General features: G+C 41.3%; 1 protein-coding gene across 1 annotated transcript in view; it reads right to left on the reverse strand.

The window, feature by feature from the left end:
• Window positions 1-21,172, reverse strand: part of LOC126385512 (low-density lipoprotein receptor-related protein 1-like) — a 79,461-nt gene that overhangs the window by 49,517 nt on the left and 8,772 nt on the right. Inside the window, exon 2 of the mRNA XM_050037264.1 lies at window positions 9,286-9,408. Within this exon, the coding sequence (XP_049893221.1) occupies window positions 9,286-9,408 (123 nt within the window). The remainder of the gene's footprint in view (window positions 1-9,285; window positions 9,409-21,172) is intronic.

Raw genomic sequence — 21,172 nt, forward strand, 5'->3', positions numbered from 1 at the left:
CGCCAGGTGTTCAGCATCTGGGTGTCTACACCTTCATGATGCAGGGTGGGGGGCTTTAATTATCATATTATTATTGCTCATGTCCCTGATTCTCCTGCATCATAAGCCCCACTCTCTCCATGTTCCAGGCTTGCCCCCCCCCCCCCCCTTCTCCAAAGGGTGCCTCTGTCCTGGCCCACCCCCTTCTGCAGAGAGCCCTGCTGAGATTACATAATGATCTTTTTAAAATTTAAATCCCTGACACGCTTTTCTTGGCTGAACACAGGCCGGCCGGGCTCGCTTGTCCTGTTTCAAGGGGCCAGCTTTGCCCTCTCTACTGCCCCGGCCTCATGTCCTCATCTAAAAATGGCCAACTGGTGGCCTGTGGATCACATCCGGCTCACCACACCCTTAAATAGAGCAAGTATATTATTTCTGCATGAAGTTTCTCTATATGTCTTTACTGTTACTGCTGCACAAGCTCCGTCTGTATTAACTCTTTTTGAGACCCCTATGAATCTTCGACATGAATAAGTTTGGTGCTGCTGAAAATATGTGCTCAAATAAATAACTGTTTTTAATTTACTTCTTTGCTTGTCGGATGAAGTCATAAGAAGGGCTGCCAACTCTCACAGACTGACTGCAAGGCTCATGCAATCGACACTTTTCACATGCTCTTATGTCCGTATCTCTTTGCAGTGAAAAAAAAACCCAGCAAATTTACAGGCCTGACTGATAAGGCCGTGTCGCGAAAAGACGATACTGACAGCAGCACAGCGCAACAGCAGCACCATAAAACACTGTGGTCAAGTGAGCTGTCCTATGGAAAAACCCTGTCAGGCCAGCTGCCGCTTGGATCTACTCGTGCCGTTACGGTACCCATACTTGGAGCGGCCAAAGAGGACAAAGGAAGACTCGCATTTCAGTAATATTTTCTCACATTTTATATTCCAAATAAAAACGTCACCAAGAAGTCCTAATTTGATAAAACGGTTTCTATAAAAGGTTTGCAGAGAAGCGCAATGGACTCCTGCTGCAAAGTCTCTCTTACTGTGACCATCAGTAGTTATACTGTGTATCACTGTGCAGGGCAAGTCGGCTTAGGTGATGCTGTAACATAATGAAAATGACCCCATTTTCAAACTTCATAAATCAAATACATAAACCTTTTTTTCAGAGGTTTGCTAAAACTTTCAATATAATCTAATGACCCTGACTGTGACCATATAAAATCTAAAGTCATTTTATTGTACAGGTTTGTTTTGTATTTTGAAAATTAAATGGTGAAATCTCAAAGCACTGTAGCCCATAGAAAATCCTTTCTTTCAGAGGTTTGCTGAAACTTTCAATACAGTCCTATTCAGGGTGACCCTGACTCTGACCATGAAAAATCTGAAGTCATTTTACTATCTCACGCCAGACTACATTTAAATGTTGGCAGCCCTAGTCATAAGTGAGTAGAAATATGTATTGTACCATGTAATTTGAAACTGATGGAGTTCTCCTCAACTCTATGGAGCATTTTAGCATATTTCAGGTCATTGTTTGGGATTCACAGCTTACAACTTTATCCTTTTGTTTCAGTCTAACTGCTCTCATCAGCATTGTTTCCAGGTGCAGCAGGCAACCATTTTTTTAAGAGAACTTTGCTAACTAGCTCATGGTGGAAAATTAAACAGAGAGTTAAAATTAGTGTTAAATTGGCCAGAAACCTGGTCTCACACCCAACTCGTCAAATACCAATGCTTGGTCAGAGGCCCTCGGCATCAGATAGTGACGCACTGAGGAACCCTTTACTGGCGCTTTGAGGCACACCAGGAGGCAGCACGTTTTGATGTTCCTAACAACTTACATAGTATAAAAGAGAAAGTCTGCATAGGGTAGGAGAGAGGGAGGATGGGCGGGTCAAACAAACTCTGGACCTCTACCCGGGAGGGTCTGCTGTTCATTTCCCATGCAAAACCAAACCATGTTTTTTTTCCAAACCCAACCACATGCTTTTATTACCTACACCGAAGGAAGTAAAACTAAACTTTTTTACTTACGTTTCAAGTGTATTTTAAGCCCAGTTCAGACCAAAGATTTGTGACGAGATGAGTTGAAAAAGGCAGCTACTTAAAATACATTCTAAAAACCTGCCAGTTCATACCAATGCAACTAGATGAGATGGTGTATAATCTCTATGCAACAACTCTCTGTACTTCCATTTTGATTTCCAGCTTTTTGGGCTTATTTTATGGCTGAATATAGTTTGTAGCTTCTTAAAACATGAATAAAGATAGTGATAGGGAGATAGACTATAGTTGCATTTGTAGTAGTGATGAAATGGCAAAAAACATAAAATGAGCATCAGATGGACTGTATTCAGAATAAATACGCCACAGTATTATAAGTAAGTAGCGCCAATTTATCAGTCAACAAGAAAGTGTGTGTGTGAGGGGGCATAAGCACATACAGCAAGCTGCAGCAGCGACCCACCGTTCGACACCGCCTCACGTGAGGATGGAAACAGAGGTCTCTGCAAGAACGGAGCACCTGACGCTGCAAGCAAACACGCCATCTTTGGCCATTTTGGTTTGACCAGCGGACCTCAATATAAGCTGAGTGGCTGTTGAAACAGGTGATGTGCTTTACATTCTAAAACCAGCTGCCAGTGATTTGACCAGCGGAGTTACAGGTGACACCATAAGCCGATTTGAGTTGAGCTCAGACGGCCAGTTCTGTTTCTCTACAGCATTCTAAAACAGTTTTGTCTTGTTGCAAATCATTGGTCTGAACTGTGTGTATTTAACAAGCAGAAACTGCATTTCCTGTGAAAATGGAAGTTTATTTTAAAAGGACACAATGCATGCCACAAGTGTATATTGACACGCCACTTGGTACGTCTTATACCACTGCTATAAGATGCCTCGGTGTGTTGGTATCTGACGCCGAGGGCTACTGACCAAGTGTCAGTATTGACAAGTTGGGAGTGAGACATGACACCAAATCAGTGTTAATGTTGCTCTGTGTCTTCTGGATGTGTAAGTACCAACAACTGTTTGGTAAAAAGGTAGCAGCACCAACTCCATAAAGTGTTAATATATCAGTATTAAAGTTCAGCTTGGTGCCTCCAAGTGTAAAAAAAAAAAAAAAAATCAATTAATGCAGATACTCTGGCCAAATTTCCTGGTTTCAGTACATTAAATATTGATTACTCTGCAGCACGGAGTGAAGTTCTACGGTACAACTACTTCAAGTCTTGGGTATTGGGTCGTGGGGATGTTGTTGCTTCTCTCTGACTCAATAAAAGTAGAACGTAACACATAACTCACTATGATAGTGTCATACTTTGCAGACAATTTTGTGCAAAAACCATTCACTGCCAAATTACCGCACTCCATGTAATTACAGGCACATTACCTTATGAAGCATGAGCTGATTTAAGAGTCGTACACACTCATGGTGACAATCCTTCTCCTCTGTTGGTGTGTGATGTAATGCCTGCATGAAGATTTGTGTGCGTGTGTGTGTGCTGGTGGTGGCTATTGGGGAACGCCATTTGAAGAATACAGTGTGATGCATCTTTGAACTTTTTTTTAAGAGAGATTAAATGTTTGCTTTATTGTCTGTATGAGAGAAATACGTTGAGTGTATGTGTGCAGAGGAGAGGCAGACTGTGTGCACATGCTCTCACACCTGCAGCAGGTTCTTGTAGGGACAGGGTGCTGCAAGGCAACAGACTCTTTCATGTTGAGCAAAGGTTGTTTTCCTTAACATGCTGATGGTTATCTGGACTGGGTGGTGGCTGCTTTAAGGAGACAGTAGCAGGATCAGACAGATCTCTTCCTCTTCCATATCTGAACAGTGTAACTACTGGCTTTGGGTCAGCTGTCGAGTAAATGACACCGTTGATCAAAAATATACTAAACAGATAAATAAACCCCTTTGTCTCATTACAACTGCTGCAGGTTTGACTTCTGAGCAAGTAGTGCAAAGATTTAATCTCTTTTTTTAAGGCAGTCTTTCATTTCTTTTGATAGGAGCCAGTGAGACGCACATTACATCATGAAAGATTATGTTTTCCACTCTGAAAGTGGCTGTTACAAAAGTGCTTCATCTCCTAAAGAGATAATTGCAGCCTAGGTGGGAACTGTCTTTAGAACTGTCCTTATTACAGGCCAGGGGCAGGGGACGTCATTTCAGCGTCACACACTTCCTGTGCTTCCAGGGCACGTTCACTGCACGTGGGAATATTTCAGGACCCCAATAAAGGCTACACCCTGGGGAGATGGCAGCTCTACGAGAGCCCCCGCCCTACCTGTTGGCTATCCAGATGAATAATCTTCACATTTATCTTCACTGCATGGCTTCAATTGTTCATTGATTGGGAATGCAGATCAAAGCTCTATATAAAAGGTCATATGCCCAGACAACCATTTTGTTTTTGTTTTACTCTTTCAGTATCCCTCTATACCAGTCTGACCCAGCACCCCGGGGTACAAAGAACAGCATTGTGGGGGTTACACAGCAGGGCAAAGCAGCTGCACTGGACAGTGGCTGACTTCACTGGCAATAGCCAACACACTAACAAAGGCCACTGTGAAGCCCCATCCACATCAGTGAATAAATAAACCTCTCTCATGCATCTTTTTAACCAGAAGCATCTGCAAAAGCACCTTCACAAAGGGCACATTTATCACAACAATAAAACTACAAATGCCTCCCAGGGCACGGGTGGTGTACATACAGTTTGGGATACAAGCTCATAAAGCGTATGATAACATGGCATTTCAATCAATTTTCATTTTTAATCCTTGTGACATCTCCTCCAGCTCACATAAACGGATTAGCGTTATTTTTTTTCTCCCCTCCGTGTACTATATCTGCTAATTACAGAGAAGCATCAGGGCCAGGCATGACAGGGAAAAAATGAAAGGTGAATAAAGTTGAAATGATGAGAATGAAGTTGAACTTTTGGTATTAGTGTCAGACATAAGAAAAGATAAGAAAAAGAAGGCATAAGACTTTTTTTGCATTTCAACAATAAAGTTGGAGTGATGAGAATAAAGTTGAAAAATTGAGAATAAAGTCAAAATTTCAGAGTTAGTACCAGGCATAGGAAAAATATATATGTGTTTATTTTTTTATTTTTTTTTTGCATTACGAGAATTAAGTTGAAATGTCGAGAATAAAGTTAAAATGCGAAGAATTAAGTCATAAAATTGTTCCTGTAATAAAACAAAACCTCTCTGTATTGCACACAGAGGTAACCATGGATACCCTTGCACCTGTCCATTACCAGCTTTTTCAGTTTCCACAAATCTGGCCACCTCTTTCAATTTTGTGTGATAGCTCCTTCTGAAGAGAAGCAATTTTTTGGCACAATCCCTTTTTTTTAACATTATTTTTTTTGGCTTTCTGCCGTCTTTAGATGGGACAGTCTAAGTGTGACGGGGGGAGAGAGGGGGTGCCGTGCAGTAAAGGGCCACAGGCTGGAACTGAGCCTGCCGCCGCTGTGGCAAGGACATTGCCTTCATATATGGGACGCCTGCTCTACCTACTAAGCCACCGGGCGCCCCATTTTTGGCACAATCTCTTAAAAGAAAAATAATTTCCATGTCACTGTAACAGATTCTCAAGTACAATTTTTTAGTTTGTAAAGGTAGTCATGTGTGCTTGCACTAGAATTTTGATTTATTCTCATAAATCCAACTTTAATCTCAAAATGTCAACTTTATTATTGACTTTTAGACTTTATTGTTAACATTTTGACATACTTCTCAAAATGCAAAAAAAAAAAACATCTTTCTCCTAATTTTTTCTTACACCTGGTGCTAATATTGAAGGTTATTCTCCTCAATATTTCAACTTTATTTTCGAAATGCAAACAAAAAAACTTCCTCCTTTCATTTTTTCCCTTTTGCCTGGCCCCAATATTCTACCCTAACTAATAATCCCAATTTAACTGGATTGACATTTATTCAGCACGTCACAGCTTTGACTCCCAACATCTGCTCTTCATCAAACATCATGTAGTTTATTCTCTCTGTTTTCCTGACAACATTTTGTTTTGTGTTTTGATAATCTGACAGTAGAAGGCCTCAGGAAACGCAGGGAGAGAGGGGGAAGATGTGACGAAGCTCTGAACTGAAAGATGGATGTGATTACACAGAAGACAGAAATCTTTAAAACTGGGTCACAAATATATATACTTTAAGTCTGTAAAAAATGTGACTCAAACAAGAGTAAATGTAAGTGCATTTCTGGGCCTCTTTCAATTGCAGATTTGCTGCACGAGCATCTATTCACAGCAGTAGGATGGTGTATGTGGGACTGGCTCAAATAAACTACAGCTCCCGTGCTCCTCGTAATGAAGAAATGTGTCACCCAGTGCAACTGTGTGGCTCACTGATGTATTGTTAAAAGATTCTGAACAAAAATAGAGGCTCAGAGGAATAAATTATATCAAGCTTTGGCAACTGAGGCAATACTTGGTAATAGGATGAGTTTGTTGATGGTTTTGGTCTGTTCATGACGTTTGTTGACAAAAAGAAAACACCACACTTATCCTTTAATTTCAGTTTAACTAAAATAAAACCACAATTCAGCGGAGAGCACCCTGACAGACTGTTGGACCTTCTGTTCTGACTTCTGCTCTTGACATGTTTACTCCAATCTTTAAAACAGCTACACTCTAAGAAAGCTAAGATGAAGATTGGTATTTCTTTTGTCTCTCTGACTCACTCCTTTTCCACCCTGACACTGAGAGGAGGCAGGTCCCTCTGCAGCTTAGGTCCTATAACTGTTGTTTGTGAGAGAGTTTGGCATAAGGTTGACGGAGAAGAGGGAGACAGAGGATGGAGTCACTGTTGTTTCTGTCCCAGATAGAGACACGGAAGGAGGCTGGCCCACAGATGAGAAGGGGGGAGAAGAGCAGGTTGTGAAAAACAGCAGGTTTCTCCATTGCTCTGGGCGAGTCTCTAATGACTTCCAGACTGACTCTCGTACAGTCGCTGCGTCTAGACTTGCAGCTATGGCACTCTACCCTGGCCTCACTCACTCTCTGCCAGGCCAACCACCCCCCAACCCCTCCTCACACAAAGAAACATGCACACACACACAAACACACTGCCCCCCCACCCCCAAACCAAGCCCTCTGTCCTCTTAGAAAACTACAGGCGTTTCAGCCTGAGAGGCTGACCAAAAAGACACTGCTGCTTTCATCCGCTCCCCAGGGATTCACCCTCAAAGCATCTCCACTCTAATGAAGACTTTGAAACGACGGCTGTCTTTTTTTTAGTACGACTTTTGGTTTCGTCTCATGACTGCGTCCTCTGTGGCTCTGAATGCAAAAGGAAATCACATCGATCAAAACAAGACAAACTTTGTACATCTCCTAATTGGGCATGACAGGACTGTTTGAAGGCAGAACGACCTCTCGCACTCGCTCATAAAACATCCCATTGTTTTCTCCAGCCTGGCTGTGGTTAGCCAAATAAATCTAATGGCCTGACAATCTCAGTCTGTTCGCCGACGACTACTTTTAGAGTGTGTTCGGAGGGATCAAACGCTACAGTAACATATTAGCATACCTTTGCTGTTACTAAAAGGAATGCCTTAAAAGCCAGCACAGCACGTTTTGCACTCGAAGACTGCACCTGTTGAACAGTGTTCGAGTCCAATTACATAATTTACACATTGCCTAAAAAACTATCTCCTGCACAGATGAAGATGTTACATTAACCAATTATGGGTTAGCATTTTTACAGATGAATAATATTCATGATTTGGCTCTCTTTTCATTTCATTGGTGGAATCTAACTACCGGTAAGTACATTTACTCAAGTGTTGTACATAAGTACAAGTTTGCTGTACTTGTTCAACCTACTATTACTCCAATACATTTTGGAGACAAATATTGAACTTAAATTCAGCTTCATGTATTTGACAACTTTCGTAACTAGTTATGTTGCATATTTAGATTATTAATACAAATCAGATATAAATCAGCTAATAAATAATGACATACTATTATTGATTAAGTTACTAAGCAGCATATAAAATCAGCTCCAATTAGCATAATGTACATTAATCTGAATTAAGCCATTCTACAAAAGGAGTACTTGAACTTTGGTACTTAAAAAAGTCCAGGGTATTTAAGGGGATATATTGGCAGAAAAGGAAAATAATATAATATAATATAATAAGTATTAAGTAAGTAAAAGTTTTCTTTAGTGTATAATCACCTGAAAATAAGAACTGTCCTGTTTTCGTTACCTTAGAATGAACCATTTATATAAACATCCATTGAGATCGCCATTTTGCGCTGCCATGTTTCTACAGTAGCCAAAAGTGGACAAACCAAACCCTGGTCCTAGACAGGGCCATTCACATTTTTGCGTTTTCAGGTCAGCCACCATAGTTAGCAACCCTTACGCAAAGAGCAGCATCAGAAAAACAATGTTTTTATTTTTATGTGAAACCCTTTAGTTCAGTTTTAATCACCTGGCCTGTTTGTTTTGGAGAGGAACAGACCTCCGTGGATAATGTGGCTCCCAGTAAAAACCACCTGACAATAAACACTGAAGTAGGGCTGCCCCCGACTAAGAATTTTCCTCGTCAACCAATAGTCGTCATTTAAGGGCCATTAGTCGACTAGTCGCCCACATGTTTACGACTAAGTTTGTTCGACTATTAGGGGGCAGCCCTACACTGAAGGAATCCTAACCAGGAGTTCAGGATTGGTACATAGGAGAAGTTCCAGCTGGTTGCAATCTGTGATCCTCACCACTAGATGCCACTAAATCCTACACACTGTTCCTTTAAGTAAATGTTGATGCTCATACTTTTGTCATTTTAGTTGAATAAGATTTTAAACACCTGACTTTTACCTGTAACAGAGTATTTTTACATTATAGTATTGTTACTTTTACTTAAGTAAAACATCTGAGTACTTGTTCCACCACTGTTTAATTTCCCCTTATTCCCATCAGAGATGATGAGATTATTCCACATAGTTACACACAATTCATACTATAGAATTAAAAAGGGCAAACTATCTGCTATGTGATGTGAAAAAGAAGTGTCCTAAACCCACTAGACTAGGGGTGCTTTAAATGATATAATACACATATAGAGATCTGCATAAGCTGAGAAGCATTTCCTCTCCACACTGCAATTATCTTCTCTGAATGGTTTAAATGTCAGCCAAAGTTCACTGTGCTGTGAAAAGCACATGTAGCAGGATCATAACAATCAGGGTAGGCCACAGTGTCAGGATACAATATCTTGGACTCAATATTTTATATTTTTTTTAAGACTTACAAACATCAGGCTCCTCATCAGAGCCGTCCGGGCAGTCCTTCTCCCGATCGCAGCGCCAGCCCTTAGAGATGCACGTCACCCCATCTTTACACACGAACTGCTTCGGGCTGCAGGTCTTTGGAGCTGGAAAGAGACAAAGAAAAAAGTGAATTAATTAAAAGATTTCTGAGAAAAAAACAGCTCCTTTTGTGTCAGCGATCTTTATTTCTGAGGTCTCATTAGCAAGCGAGGTCTGTTGTGTTCAGAGTCAATAGTGGCCCTCACTGGCCCTAATTAGGTCCTGGAAAGTTGCTATTTGATGGAGGGGTTGGAGGGCGGATACACAAAAACCCAAACACACACATTCATGCGGGCTTTGCGTAAACTTGCTGCACCTAAATATCCAGGTCAGCGTTCCCAGGCCAACAGCAGTGATGCAACACGTCTGGAGGATATCAAAGAACATCTTGTTCTGTGAATTGCCCCCCCATCACCATCATCCATATCCCCTTCAATCCAACCTTCCAAAAAGAGAGGAAAAAACGGCCCACTCCAGCCGCAGCCAAATGGGGGAGCGTATTCAAGCCCACACAGTCCTCTCAGAACAGCAAATAAACACTTTGACAACATACATACACACACCCAAGCAACAAAGCTGAGTCACCCAGGGGCATTCGGGGGACGGAGTGGAGTTTGATACATCTTACTGCTGAGTGGGAAATATGTAGGAAAAAAAGCAGCGTGCATATTCTTTTAAAAAAGGCAAGATAAAGAAATGTGCAGGATGTACATGAGTACATTATATTATGCTTGGGATTTTACAAACCCAATCTGAAAATGTAAGCCATGACCCAAGCTTCATAATGGTCTTTTATTCAGCAGGTCCTCAGCCATCATTGGAAAGTATAGCAAAGAAAAGAAAGTATTAATGGATTGGCCACTTCAACTGTGCCATTCATGTTGTCCTAGTTTCACAAACAAGCCTTCTATTTGCACGTCTTGCATGTTATGTTGCACTAAATAATTCAAATGTCAAACTTCTTTCCTAAAATCCTCTTGTAAAGCTGCGTTTCACACCAAACAGGTCTGTTTTATTCTCACCACTGGCAGTTGTTAGTCATTACAAAACTCATTAAAGAAGTTTATTAATTAAACATCAGCGAAAGTAATAGTAAGTGATGTATTAGGGGCCAACAACTGCCTTCAAATACACACAATGAGAATTTGCTGTGGTTTATACCACTTTCATATTATGAGCCACGCAATCACGCCAGCCTCCCACTTGTAATTCTGAGTCAGAGATGTCGGGATTTACTGACAACAGCGATGTCTCCTACTTGATGAAAAGACATGATTTGTCAACAAACTGTTGGCAGAATGGAGAATGGCTGTAAATGCACCAACGCTGGCAGTCACATATAATAATCCAATACTGACACATTGTTTGTGTCTGCATGGTTTCACTTGGTAACAAACTGCTACAAATATCTGACACAACCAAGTAGCTCATTTCGGTTATTGGATGGTATATGGATAATTGCATTGGTATCATTAAAATCTTATATATTCCCATCACTAGCTCAGACAGTAAATTTATTGAGACTTTGGAGACACCAGAAGGAACAACCCTCCTCTTTTGGCTGAGGCTACCTCCTCACTCTAACAGCAGGTCATAGAAAAAGGATGAAAAGAGTAAAACTGAGACCTTATAATAGGATATTTGACCACATGTCACGGTAATGTAGAGTTAATAGTATTAAAAAGAAGAACTACATTACACTTTTTTATCAGTTTTATTCATGAGGCTCTGCAGGACCATGTCATATTGTGGGTGTAAAGCAACAGAGGGCATCGGGACACTTAAGGACTAAAGCATCAGCTGAATAATAAACAAATCTAATGAAGTAGTTGCTTCCATAAAACAGTATTTCCTTCAAAACTATTATCCACTAAAGCCAAACAAACATTTTACCAGCTGACATTTAAAAGAGAGCAACAGGCAACCCCAAACTATGACTGGAATTCCCTCACTTATTTATCACCGGGTTGTTATTGAACTGTTTCTCTATCATCTCAGCTCATGTCTACACCTGGACAGGTCCTTTTTATACACACTCAACTTTCATTACCTCCGCCAAGGAGGTTATGTTTTCGCCGGCGTTGGTCTGTTTGTCTGTTTGTTTGTCTGCAAAATAACTCAAAAAGTTCTGAACGGATTTTGATAAAATTTTAGTGGTGATCAGTTGAAGCGAAGTGGATAAAATAATAAAATGGAGGGAAATCCGAGCTGCTTGGCGGAGGTCTGCGATCTCCAAGTGCTTTTCTAGTTTCTTTCTGTCATCACGTTGACTAGTGCGATGTCTGGAAATTGTCATCATCTGCCCTGTAGCCTACAGATACTTTTCCAGCTGCTTAGGTCAGAGTATAAGGCACTGATTGGAAACATTAATGTTAGTGTAACCCCTCGATAATTTAGGCACATAGCATGACGAATAAGACAGAGGGGAAGCATGGGATAGACGAGGGGTGGATGATGGGATGAAGCAGGATAAACAGGATGACTGTATTTACATTTAATGCTAGCCTCCAACTCCAGTGGTGAAGGGAATCTTGAAATGGAGCTCAACCTAAATACCATGAATTCAACCTGACATACTGCTGCACACATTCACACACTCCCCCGTTATCCCCCTCTGTGTACCGCTGTGATCGTGTGTGTGTGTGTGTGTGTGTGTGTGTGTGTGCGTAGGGCATCTTTTTCTCTCTCAGAATTCACAAGGATTTGAATTATTCATGAGATGCAACCAGGCTTGTGTTAACGCGTTTCCTCTTTGCTCCTCATCCCTCTTCTTTCTTGCACATTTATTTGTTTGTTTGTTTGTATAGAGGTGTCAACACTGGCCCTAGCAGGTCGCTAGTTGCGGTGCGTCTGTGTATTGTTTATTTAGACGTTCCTTAACTCGACTTGCTGTTCACTTTGCTCCCAATAATGGCTGTGGGATGAGTGCACGCCCGCCTCAGCCTCAACCACGAGATGCTGCTGACAGAAACATATCGGGGACCAGAGGAAGTAGGTCAGGAGGTTAGCTAGCTGAGGGTGAAGGCAGTCAGCTATAAGGGTTACTGTACCACCAGCTCAGCTGTGATGGTTAGAGAGAAGCGAAGGGAGAGCAGACAACGCGCACGGTCAGAGCCACCAATACAGTCGGCCTCAGGTCATCAAATCACAACAAGATATCTGAAAATATGCAGCAGTTATAAACATAACTGCATATATGGTGAATAATGGTTCATATCGCTTAGGGATAAGTTGTGAAAAATCTCTCCCTTGACACCATTTTCCATTGAAAGTTGTATTTCCTTGTGATTCTCCTTGATTTTCACTTGTACAAAACAATAAAACTCAAACGCAGCGCAAACCACACCCGTGACCAGGTTGGCAAGCTCAGACAATGGGTGCATCTCTTCCTTTAATGGCATACACAGTTCCTCAGTGAAATGCACAGTTACATCGAGCCCTGTCGGTTTTAAAATGAAACGTCTGACAAACATCCACAGCTGCAACAGAAAACTGTAGCCTGTTGTGCATTTACAGTACAGATCGGTCTGATAACAGTTCATAAGCGTATTTTACTGCTCAGGCACTGAATGCATGTGCCATTTATGTTCCAGAGTGTATTCATCTGTTGCATCTGTATTTATTTATATTAAGTTACGTGATTTAATAATCTCCTTTACCATGTAAATGACAACATTTGGGGGCGTCACCATAGTCACCCATTGGTTTGTAGTCACTCATTTTGAAGACTCGAGTTCAGCACCTCCACCATCTTGGCTTTTTGGACCCAGAAGTGGCCATATTTGTGTGAGAGGCTGGAGCGAGGCGTGTATACGTAACTTTAAGCCTTAATAAAATGTAAATGGGTGTCATAAGTTGTCATAAATTAGTAAATTAGCCATAGAGAGTAAAACCGTCTTTTGTACCAGGCTGTAGACATGTTTTTTGTTGCTGTAAAGTAGGCACATGGGTGCCTGTGGGGATTGACTTGTTTTTAGAGCCAGCCCTCAAGTGGTTGTTCAAAGAACTGCAGTTTTTGGCACTTCCATGTTAGCTTCATCTTTTAGACCCGGAGGTTGCTGCTTGGGCATCACATGATGTCACCTAATGTAAATTCATAACACTGATGGATAGTTACAATGTATTTATTTATAGATAACAAGACTCTCCTGCCCACACTGACTAATACAGATAATAAAGGTTCAAAGTACGACAGTGTATTAGAGGCATTGTAGGTTGACATTTTCCAGAATTTAAGTTGAATTTCCAAGATTAAAATCTCAAATTTACGAGAACAAAAACTCAGATTTTACCTGAGATTAACGTCATAAATTTGCACCACAGCCGCAACCAGAAAACAGAAAATCCTCGCAAACACTGAGATGTTGAATGACTGCTGTTTGAATGTCCAATCAAGGTGTCCCGTTCTAGTTAAATAAAAAGTTCCAAAATTAAAGTTGTGCCAACGTCTGGGACGTTACCTGGCCATCAGCTGAACACTCTTCCTGGGTGTCCAAGCAACGTCGAAATATGATGTTAACATGAACTGGCCTGTTCAACTATTCTGATGAAGTTTGTGTAGTGCACATTCAGCAGCTTCATACGTAAATCTTAAAAACTGAATATAATAGTCATCTAAATATAAAAACAATGAGCCTATGTTGACTCACACAGGACACAAATTTCAGTCTCCTAGGTGAAAGTCTGTGCTGGACCCATTGATCCACCACAACCTCCTTCTTTCATAGGCTTTGTTGCTCTTTGACTTTCTGTCACTTTCTGAATACTACCCCCCTTCCCCCAGCTCAATTTCTTTAAATGATAAAAAGCTTTTAAACTGATTAAAGCTGTTTATGGTGTCTTTCTTTCTTTATTAATCAGACCTACAGTTAACACAGATCAAATAAAACTTGATCAGCAAAAAATAAAATCTAAAATTTGGAGTAATGAATAGTACAATGCACATCAACAATATACCTGAAATGTGCCATTTTCTTGCTCCTTTGTCTTTATGATAACCTTGCATTGGGTTGGTGGCATGGAGGTATTGCATAAGGCGTGTAAAGGTTTACTGCGTTTCCATGTCAAGCTGAATAAAACCAATTGGTCTCTGCACGCTTGACAACCATTTTGATGTTATTTTAACATTTCTGTCTGCTTGACAGACTCAGGATTTATCTGATTAAAAATATCCAAGTAAAGACAGTCAGTCAGTTCAGAGCAAAACATGTTTTTGGCATGAGTTGTCTGTCTCACAGTTTTGTGAACTGGTGCACAATACAGCAGGTCTCAACAGGTTTGTCTTTTGTTTGGAAAGGAAATGATGCAGGGAGGAAGAGGATGAAGCCAAATAAAGATGGTAAACAGATGAATATGACACAGGATGACATAAGAGAAAACGCTGGATGAACTGCAGCCATGAGAGCAAATGGACAGGCGGGGAGTGAACCAGAAGTCAAAGGGGGGCAGGGCTCTCACAGCTGGGGGCAGGCCTGAAGATCTGAGAACAGACTGAGCTGGGCCGGGATACTGAGATGGGATGGAGGAATGTCACACATGCTATCAATGAGCTGCCTGTGTGTTTACCAAAGTGGTGGCTGAGTGAAAATGCTTTGGGTCATCGCCATTTGGACCGGATTACAAATCCACTGCCCTCTGCCCCTGCCGCTGTCTGATGGTCCTCCAAGATGAGCTCAGTCTGGTTGGGAGGAAGAGCCTTCTCCTAAGGCAAACACAAGCCTCGCCCCCAGCCACAGCCCCATTTCCTCCGACACCCACAGCAGAGCTATAAATAAGTTGGCGGCCTGCCCTCTGAGATCAACCAGGGCACTACAAAGCTCCAGCAGACACTGAGACTACCACCTCATCACGCACCACTCAGCAGCGGTTGAGGTGAAGGCGGACTTAAAGTACCGTCAGCAGTGGTGCTGAAAGGGAGCTCAAGCAGTATGGAATCCAGTCTTCAAAGCTGGCTGTGTGTATCAGACCTTTAACTGGACAGCCACAAATCAAGTGCCCTTGAGTGAGACAATCTTCACCAGCCCCACAACTGCTGTTCTCTAACTTTTCTAGTGCTCTGACAGCAGAGGCAGACACAGTCACAATTAGAATTTTAGAGACCAGTTAATATATGCAAACTTGCAAGCCTTGGTAATCTTTCAGCCAAGTATAATAGTATCTTCCAGTCAGAAGTTCCCAATCAAAAAGTTAAACTGAAACCAAATGAAATCGGATTTCCACTCAGAAAGTCGGAAGAACCTCATCAACCCTGACCTCAAAATCCATTATGGCTACTCTACACATCAACAGCAGTAAACACTGGAGTAACATATTGTTCGTTAGCCTTTATGTCTTATTTGTGTCACATTAAAGTTTTAACTAATGTCAGCCTTGTGGCAGTAGAAGAGGAAAGGTCTAAGAATCATCTGACTTCTACAATTCATCCACTGGAAACCATGAATGTCATAATCAGATACGTGAAAACTTTGACCTACTGATGGTGCTAGAGGAAATGTCTGGGGATCACCAGTCATTAGAACTCATCCAAGGGGTACCATACATGTGCACCAAATTTCATAGCAGTCCATCCAAAACTTGCTGAGATATTTTACTGAAGGCCAAACATGTCAACCTGCTGGTGAGATTAGATAATGAGTCAGAGGATCATCAAAATCTGTATGATTCATCCTCTGGGGACCATGAATGTTCAAATTTAATAGCAATCCAACCAATAGTTATTAAAATATTTCAGTCTGGGCCACAGTTATGGACACACAGATAGACACTGCAATGCTGCTAGCATTGAGGAAAAAAAGCTCATTGTAATTCTTTTGCAGAATACTGCGCACTATGGATGGTTATCTTCAGTTTAGATCTGTTAAACAAATCTTGTTTCATAACCCTGGAATCTACCTGGCTGTGTGAGATAACAGACTTGGGTTTCCCCTGTACTGTTTAAAACATCGTCACTCACACGCACACACACACACACACACACACACACACCCCTTGTATAGGTCAGTATGACTGTTACAAACTGAGAGGGACAACGGTGAAGAGAAATACAACATAAGCATGGAAAGTTATTTGGGCATACATAAATTTAAAGCTTTTCCATGACAGCAGCTGCAATCCTTTACTACACAGCACAAAGACAATAAATGCATCAGAATAAATCATCTCAGATTTTAGGAGGTGATCCTTTGTAACGGGGAATGACTCACAAAAAACAATTGAGGATAATAAAGGACGCAGGCCGCACAAAAGCACCAGGTCAGGTGGGTGTGTCGGCTGAAGTAAGTGCATGGTGAAGTTAATCAAAATGCTTAGAGACCGTTGCAATGTCTGCTGGGAAAAGACTCATGTAGTTTAGTCTACTGAAGATAGTGTGTACTCACGCAAATAACACACTGTTTCTCAAGGGGAAAAGATGTTCCTGCTATCCCAAATACTCTTCACTATTAGACATGATAAAGCTTCGTTATCTTTTCAAATATTTAGGAAAGGGAGCTTTATATGAGGGCAAGATAAACAACCTGAATTGTGTGTAATCAATCTCGACACTGACGCCCACTTGGCCAAATCTATATACGCACTTTATCTTTTCAGAGGGCCACAGACTAGAATAACACAGCAGCGTGACCAGCTCAACATTGACTCATAGCTAAATATCTTAAATGGGACAGAGTGAAACATCAGAAATGCCGCAGGATATTAATGATAAACAACTCAGAAAAGTCCACAAAGAATATCAAGTGAGAAATGTTTTTAATATTTTGTGTTCAGGCCTGATTAACTCTCTTTTTAGATTTAATAACTTGGCAAGTAATGAGACAGCAAACAGCCACAACAAAGCAAAAATAAAAGATGTAAAGGGAGAGACTGATACAGAGCAGAAAGACAGAGGCAGGGGTCTATTTTGTTGACCTCTGAGCTGACCTGAGAGGGTTCTACTGAGGGCCATGAAACGAGGGAAGAGTCTATATTAGACTGTTTGGCTGCGGCCTGCCACCTCCTCATCCTCCTCCACAGCTCAGGCACAAACGCTTCAGGAGTTTGTATTGGAAGAGAGTGAGAAGAAGGAAGAGGGAGGGGGAAAAAAAGTTTTCCAATTTGTCATGTTACAAAACAGAGAAAAAGAGGCCCCAGCTGCGCCTCTTAAATAAACCTTTCCGGCAGGGTTTGGAGGAGCTGGAAGTCGAGTCAGTAGCGAACAAACTGAACAAAAGTTCAGGCAGAATTTGGATGTGATTACATCAGAGAATGGACGACAAAGCGTATTCATGCTTACAAAGCAGTCACCATTATTGTATCAATATTTTGAAAGATAGCAAGTAAAGGTTTGGGGATGTGTCTGTCATCCTCTGGATGATTAATGAATGTTTAATTTAATCACGTTTTCATGAGATGTTTTGTGTGTTTCTAGAACCGTCTGTGTGCTCGCAAGTCTACGTAAGTGTGTGTTATGCATGCACTTAGAGCTGAGGAGAATTAACATCAGGAATGTGCTCATGTCTGGTGATAGCTGCCAAGTAAAATGGGGCTCCGTCATGCAGGACGACGCAGCCCTGCCTGAAACTGTTTTTTTATTTTACAGGTCAGATCTGAGCACAAACACAGTCAATCTACACACGCCTCTGTGGTAGTGAGAGGTAGAGCCTATTGAGCCAAGCAGAGTAATCAAATGTGAACTTAATTAAAAGCTATTTGGATGTCTGGCTGAGATTTCACCATGTCTCAACCCCTGAGTGGTAATCAACCACGACTGCTATTTGTACTAGAGGCAGCGTTGGAGCTCAGAGGGAGGAGATCTGCGACCTCCACCACTTCCACATAAGGATTAAATCGAATTTAGCAGCGAAGTTGGGGACGAAGCAGAAAACCACAAGGTGTGATCCGCCATTATCAAACCAGTCAGTTTAGACAAATCCCTTTACCACACCACCGCCACAGCACACGCTGTACGTAGCTGCACGGGGAGAAAAATGACAATTAAGCCTACTTAGTATGCTGCCGAGGGAAACATATTAAAGAAGATTATATGAAATTCTTTAGTGCCTTTTCATAAGACCAGTACAAGCTTCAAGCCTCAGTGTGCACGAGCTTCATGGAACGAGACGAGATTCTCTAGAATGTTCTCTCACATTAACTATCCATGTGATGAAGTAACCTGAGCACTGCTAATGACACCTGACGAGAAGGGGGCCTGACCATGACTCTGTGATGATGAAACCTTGAACAAGACATTTGTTGAGGAACACAATAAACACTAAGAAACAAGATGATCAATACCACCCTCATCTGCAGCGGTTAGCTTAGCATAAAGACTGGAAACGGGGGGGACAGCCTATCTCTGGCCAAAGGTATCACAATCTGCCTACCAGCACCATTAAAGATAATAATAATAGTAATAATAATAACAATACATTATACTTATATAGCGCTTTTCATGACACTCAAATACGCTTTACAAATTCATTGATACATAAAAAAAAAAAGTCATGATCATGAATTACAAAACAATTTCTTGTTTGTTTAGTCTGTACAGAAACCAAAGCGTTCCTGATGGGTAATATACTGGACATTTTTTTGGCTGCTTGCAGTTGCCAAGAAACCAGGAAGGAAGTTACTGCTCCAGGTCAAAAATAGTCTGGCCCATCAATCTCTATTAAAACAGTGTCCTCTTTTTTTTGTACAGATTAAACAACATATAACATGATTAGGGATCTTTAGAGTACTCTCTATAAACATATCTGCAAATAATTACAGAACCTGTGGGCAACAAAATAGGATTTTGGTAACAGAAGCATCCTGGTTTCCGTTTGTAGTCCATTTGTAGTTCGAATAGTATTGGCTAATCATGTTTGAGGGGGTTTTGATTGCATGTGGATAAACCGTCCATGTGAAGAGGCAGAATGCATTGCATGAAACGCAATCTCGGAACCCAACAGCTATCATCTCTCAACGATTTAGCTTTTAATTAGCTTTTCCAAATTTATCCTCATTCATACACAGTTATCTGCTAATAGAGATAAGACAAAATGTTGTCTAGACCTGGATCGACTTCATTCTCATGTCTCAAGTTGCTGATCAGGTTGTTAACAATGACAGGAACACTGAAGATGAAACCTTGGCCTGCATATACCATATCAGGATATCCACTGGATACACCAGAACCCCCTGACATACTGTCCATTGTCCCCAGAGGCTATATCATCATACGATATGATAGCCGATGGTTTCCGAGATTGCCTTTAGAGGAGCCGATAGGCAGATTTTGTTACCATCACCCGACCCGTCGGAACCTGACGGAAATTTTTGCTCAGGTTCGGTTCGGGTTTGGCCCATTTGTCATGCTGCTCTGTTGTGCTATGGCCTATTCAAGTGCTGGAATTTGTTATTTAGGAGACAACGCCTAAACGCAACACAGGCCAATAGTTACATTTCAGGCAGGAGGCAGTAAATATTCAGACTGAGCTAATGAAAATGAAGGACGCTAGATAAAACTTGCTATCAGGGATGTTTAATACCTCCGAAAACCATGCAGGGAAATCAGTATGGAGGCATTTCGCCAGGACTCGGGTCGGGTTTGGCCAGGAAAATGCAGCCCAAGCTGCGCTCTACCATCAACCAGCCAGGCTAACTGTTTCCTCTGTTTCCAGATTTTGTGCTAAGCTAAGCTAACCAGCAGCTGGCTGTAGCATGCCATTTAATAGACAGTTGTGAGAGGGGTATCAATTTCCGCATCTAACATTCCTCCAGAAAGCAAATAATTTTATTCCCCAAAATGTCAAACTATTTCTTTAAGGCATTTTAGTGATCTTTATAGCCAGTTCAGTCAACTTAGCATGCAAACACACGGGTAGAGATCCACCATTCCCTGTGTTCAAAGTGCCTCATCATCTCCAAACAATAAAAAAAGATGTGACGTTGAGGGTTATTTGTTAAATATGTTCAGTGTAGCATCGGTGTTAGTGTGTGTAGGGTAATAATTGTCGAGCAAACAGTTGCCCATTCTCTTCCCAGAAGCACACAATGCACACAATCAGAGAGGCCATACTGCCTACACACATGCAGTTGAGTGTGGGAAATCCTCCACAGTAAATGTGAGGATGGCTTGATGCACAATACTCTGAATTATATTCATAGAGATTTATTGGATGCAATATCACCTTAATGTTTGTCAGGTGTTTTCCACAATCATCTCTCGCCCATGTTGTGTTTTTGCTCAGGCGGGAGGCAGAAATAATGATTGTGGGTCCATGTGAGGGGATTTCTGCCACTAAGTGAAGGGTGAATGCCTGCTTGAGGGATTAGTGTTACAATTAGGCTTATGTTAAAGTTATGGTTGGGTACTTTGTGTTTAGGATTAGAAGTTTGGGAGTAAATCTAAATCACATTTGCATGAATAGCGACCTTGGTGCTGAGCGTGTGCGTCGCTGAAGATGTTCTGTTTGCCTGAGTAACATATCTGAAAATGTCAGTTATGGCGACTCCTGTCAGGGGTGTGCTGCAAAAGAATGAGGTCTGTTTGTTGGCTTCAATTTTCTTCCGACAGGGAATGGATTCACAAGTCGCCTACAATGGGTGTGATTCTGCTCTGTCACACTTTTGTCCCAGAAAAAAAATGGATGTCTTTAGAAAAAAAAAAAAAACTGTAGCAGAGGCTTAAATGGATGTGAATGAATGTATTTGTTGTGTGGGCTGATGCTGAAAATAGACTGTATTCTATCTGGCAGAGGAACCAAGATTGGTAACATTTTATGAACAAAAAAAAATATGACAATTTTTATCTGGAGCTGGAGTTGAAACTAAACAATGTTTGTGACAGGCGGAGTAATATGATGCTTG

This window comes from Epinephelus moara, chromosome 24 (assembly GCF_006386435.1).
Source record: "Epinephelus moara isolate mb chromosome 24, YSFRI_EMoa_1.0, whole genome shotgun sequence".
Classification (NCBI taxonomy): Eukaryota; Metazoa; Chordata; class Actinopteri; order Perciformes; family Serranidae; genus Epinephelus; species Epinephelus moara.